General features: G+C 37.8%; 2 protein-coding genes across 2 annotated transcripts; both read right to left on the minus strand.

Annotated features, from left to right (window-relative positions):
- Window positions 1-317: 317 nt before the first annotated feature.
- LOC108764662 (uncharacterized) lies at window positions 318-980 on the minus strand. Its single transcript, XM_018513001.1, has one exon. The coding sequence runs from the start codon at window positions 978-980 to the stop codon at window positions 318-320; it is 663 nt and encodes a 220-aa protein (XP_018368503.1).
- A 42-nt stretch (window positions 981-1,022) lies between these two features.
- LOC108764663 (uncharacterized) lies at window positions 1,023-1,649 on the minus strand (the record flags this gene model as incomplete). Its single annotated transcript, XM_018513002.1, has 1 exon — window positions 1,023-1,649. A coding segment is annotated over one exon (627 nt), but the record flags the coding sequence as incomplete, so codon positions are not given.
- Window positions 1,650-4,254: the final 2,605 nt, after the last annotated feature.

Here is a 4,254-nt window from a genome sequence, read left to right on the forward strand (position 1 = left end):
ATGCTGGCACTGTCAGCATCGCAGCCAATACCATGGCAAGAATCTAATCCAGCTAGCAATCCAGTAAGAAAACAAGCATCGTGTGCTGCTGGCTTTACACTAAGCATTCTAGTTTCACCCTGGTATTATTATATCTAGCTTGTATATCAATAGTTACCGATTGTCTTACATATGTTTTATTTTGACTGATTCCACTAACTGGAACGTTTACTGACTTACAATCTATGTGTAGTTTGTTGACTAACGCCTTCGTAATTAAATTGGATTGTGATCCAGGATCTAGAAGAGCTCTACAAAGATATCGCTTTCTATTGGCATCAAAAACATATACCAGCGCCGTTGACAACAATACATGATGCGACTTTTTTGCACAATGAGTGGAGACTATTATTTGCATTGTCCTTACTTGTTTCTTCGTTTTCCTTCTGATTGTCTACATGGAGGAGTGAGTTATGCTTGGCTTGGCAAATCTTACAGCCGGAAGATCTACATTCCTTACTCCAATGACCTTTCCGCAAACAGTTCAAGCAAAGCTTCAAGCTCCTTATTTCCTTGATACGCGATAGTATCGGTAGCTTCAATAGTTTTTCACAGCTAAATATATGGTGGTGACTTGTACAGTATTCACATCCATTGTTACTAGTAGAAGCTAATAACAGCGATTTTTTGGACCTTTTCTCACTATGTTTACGTGCTTCAGTGCCTGATTTTTCCTTTTCTACCATTTCAAGCATATGGTACCTTCCTGTCAGGAACTCAAGCAGCTCGTCGATCTTCGGCAATTCGTTTTGTCCTTTGGAACTAATATGGGTTTCCCATTCCTTGTGTGTGTAATAATCCAACTTGTTTGCTGCTACAAATATTAGGACTGCATCCCATTTATCTACGGGCAGTTTCAATGTGGCTAATGCCTTAATGTATGTTCTTACGTGATTTACGAATTGCCTGATGGCTTGTTTATTACATTTAACTATTGGCATTGTTTCGAATAGTTCCTTTAAATGTTTATTGATGATAAGTCTTCAATTCTCGTAGTGATTATCTAACAATTCCCACGCTGTGCGATAATTTTCAGCCGTGGTTTCCAATCCTATGAATTGTAGTGCTTCATCTTTCAACGTTCCTCTTAGATACTGTAACTTCTGAACTTCTGATAGCGTGGTGTCTTTGTCTATTAGTGAAAGAAAGGCATCCTTAAACTGCATCCACTTACTGTATTGCCCATTGAACGTCGGCAATGTGATTGTTGGTAACTTCACACTGGATTTCACCGTCAGGTTCCTTCCCGCTGCTGCCACCATCGCAGAGTTGTTTCCAGGATTGGATTGTGCTATTCTTCTTTTAGCCCTCGCTACTAGCTTAAAATAATTATCTTCGAATTCTATTTCTTCATTATTTTCTTCTTGTTCTATTTGCTCTAATTGCGCCTGCTCTTCTTCTCCAGAAAGTCCTTGCGCGCGTGTCTCCTTTATTGCATATTGAATGTTATGAAATTTATCCCAGATTTCTGTTAACTTGTTGAGCCTCTCACTAATTTCCTGATCATCAGCTTCCCTTGTCTCAAGAACATTACTGAATCGTGTTAATTGCACCTTAAACTGACCACGCTTAACCTTCAAATTTCTGAGTTCCGCCAATGTGTGTAGCAACTATCACCATTTGCTATTACTATGTAAGGAAAGATTGAGGTTAGGAATAAGGAAACTCACTTACGTGCCTTTGAATGCTCTTTGTGCTGCCTGCTTATCACTACTGCCTGTTCGACTGTGATTTCTTCTCACATCTGCCTCTGATGCGCTCAATAATGCTTTAGAATCGCTTTTACGTGTAGCAACGTTTGCCGCTTACTATTACAACTGCCTTGTCTTTGTCACTAATAATCCGGCTCGAAGGACCATTTTGTTGTGGACTTGTGAAATTTGCTGATTAGACTCGTCTTACTGTGATTGAGTTTATTAGTGTACAAAAACATTACAACGGTATGACATTATCTTGCTCGAGTATACGTTCCTTTCTATGGCGTTACAAAAAATTAACAGTTCGTTCGTCTTCTCTTCTACGATCACCACTTTCTATCTCGATCGATACGAGTTATCGAGCGTTGCTCCCTCTGGTAACCTGGGTATTCTTCAAACACTCGATCGATATAGCCCTAGGCGTCTTAATTCCCACTAGACTATAATGCTCTAGGGAACTCATAAAATAAAGTTTATGTTATAACCAAATCTGAAAATAAAATAAATTTAGAAAGCGCATTGACTCCGTTACACAGGGTGTCCCACAACTCTCCTGACAAATATCATGGATAGGTAGAGCGGATTAAACTGAGATAAAAATATCCAAATTCGCCCGGCCCACCGCCAAATGTAAGCGCGCGGCTCGATAGGACCATATATGTAATACTACTATATGGCTAATGGGGCGTGGTTTGCGGTCGAAACACTACGGTGCCGCCAATGCTAATTCTGTCCATGATAAAAAGACAAGGGTATGCTCATGCGCATGACCAATCAGATTTTTGTCCTTGCTTACGTCACAACGAGTGGCTTACGCCACTGTTCAGCAATTTCAGATTGTTTTGGAAAGGTAAAATATTTAATTTTACTTCCCTCAGTTTTTTTTGTTTTTTTCATATAATTGCCGCATCCTTTCACTATGCAGGTCATCGTGAAAATATTTTTAACATTAACTTCTACCGATGACAACGTGCACTACGCCATGGACGCCATGATAAATTACGACCGATAACCACCGATTGCACCCGAATCAGAACCGACCAATCAACGCGTACCCGAATATGACGTAGGTAAGGACATGCGCAAGCTGAACGAGTTTTAGACAATTGATGAGCATACCCTTGTATTTTTATCATGATTCTGTCCTTATCATGTTCAGTCTGTTGTAACGCGCAGGCATCAATGTCGCGCGATAAGTGTCACATGTGATATATTGCAGGTTATTACAGTCAGTTATAAGTATTGTCAGGTCAGCCTTTCAATTAAAAAATGGTGAGGTATTGTTATTTATGCAATAAGAAACAAACAAAAAATGGAAATATTTGCCTACACAAGTAAGTTTATAGTTAGTTTATAGGTTAGCTAGGTTAGGAATTTCACATTTCACCCACTGATTACCAATGGCATACTTGGCACTGATATCAGTGATTATCCACTGGTTCAGATTTAGAGAGTAATAAACTATTGCTAACATCTTGTTTTGTATTAAATACAAAGTAACTAATTTTGCTTAATAAAGCTCTTGAATTTAACGCGGCGCCTGCGCATTTGAACGATTGAACATCTACTATCCTTCTATGTTTCTTCTTGTCGCACTCATATAAACCACGCCCCATTAGCCATATAGTAGTATTACATATATGGATAGGACGGAGGACCGCCCAGCGCGGCGCGCCGCGCGCTAGGCACGCGTTGTTTATAACAAGCAGCAATGGTCGTCGCTAGACATGAGTCGCGAATAGCGTCGAATTTCCAGTTATAATTATTCTTTGAGCTATGATCGTTCTCTGTTCATATCAAAACGAAATCTTCGTACGAAAAATTTATTTTTGCATGCACGTATGTTCGGAAACATATTAGAAATTAATATCTCGGTTACGAAAATTAAGAAAATTGAGAACTCTTTCCAAGAATACAGTTTATAGTTCCCTCTAAAGTGAACTTTCGTCGCGCTAGTCTCCGTGTTTTAAATTGTGAATTATTTCCTGACTATTTGTATCATAACAAAATTATTTACGACATAGAAAAATTGTTTGCGTGCATTTTCTGTGTGCGTGAACGTGCGCACAGAAAAATAGCAATTCTACAAAGTCAAAGCAGTTACTTAATATCTCTTCTTTTAGGAAGTAATCTTTAACAAAGAATATTTATTTTGATAATAATCCTAAAATGTACATATGGCAAGCGTTTTACTTTTTAATAGCATAAAAGAAATTTAGTCTAATGTGTTGAATTCTTAAAAAATTACGATTTTTAATAATGAATTAAAATTATGTCGTAACATAATAATATTTCCATGAATTGAAATTATGTCAAAGCATAATAATCGAAATACGGAATTTTTATTATGTCGCGACATAATATTAACTCGGCGAATTAACATTATGTCGCGACATAATAAAAATTCCGTATTTCGATTATTATGCTTTGACATAATTTCAATTTGACATAATCCAATGTTACGATTACCTTACTGATTACGTTTTATAGGCCTTCTACAATAAGCCGCAAGTCAGAA

Source organism: Trachymyrmex cornetzi, unplaced genomic scaffold (genome assembly GCF_001594075.2).
Source record: "Trachymyrmex cornetzi isolate Tcor2-1 unplaced genomic scaffold, Tcor1.1 scaffold443, whole genome shotgun sequence".
NCBI lineage: Eukaryota > Metazoa > Arthropoda > Insecta > Hymenoptera > Formicidae > Trachymyrmex > Trachymyrmex cornetzi.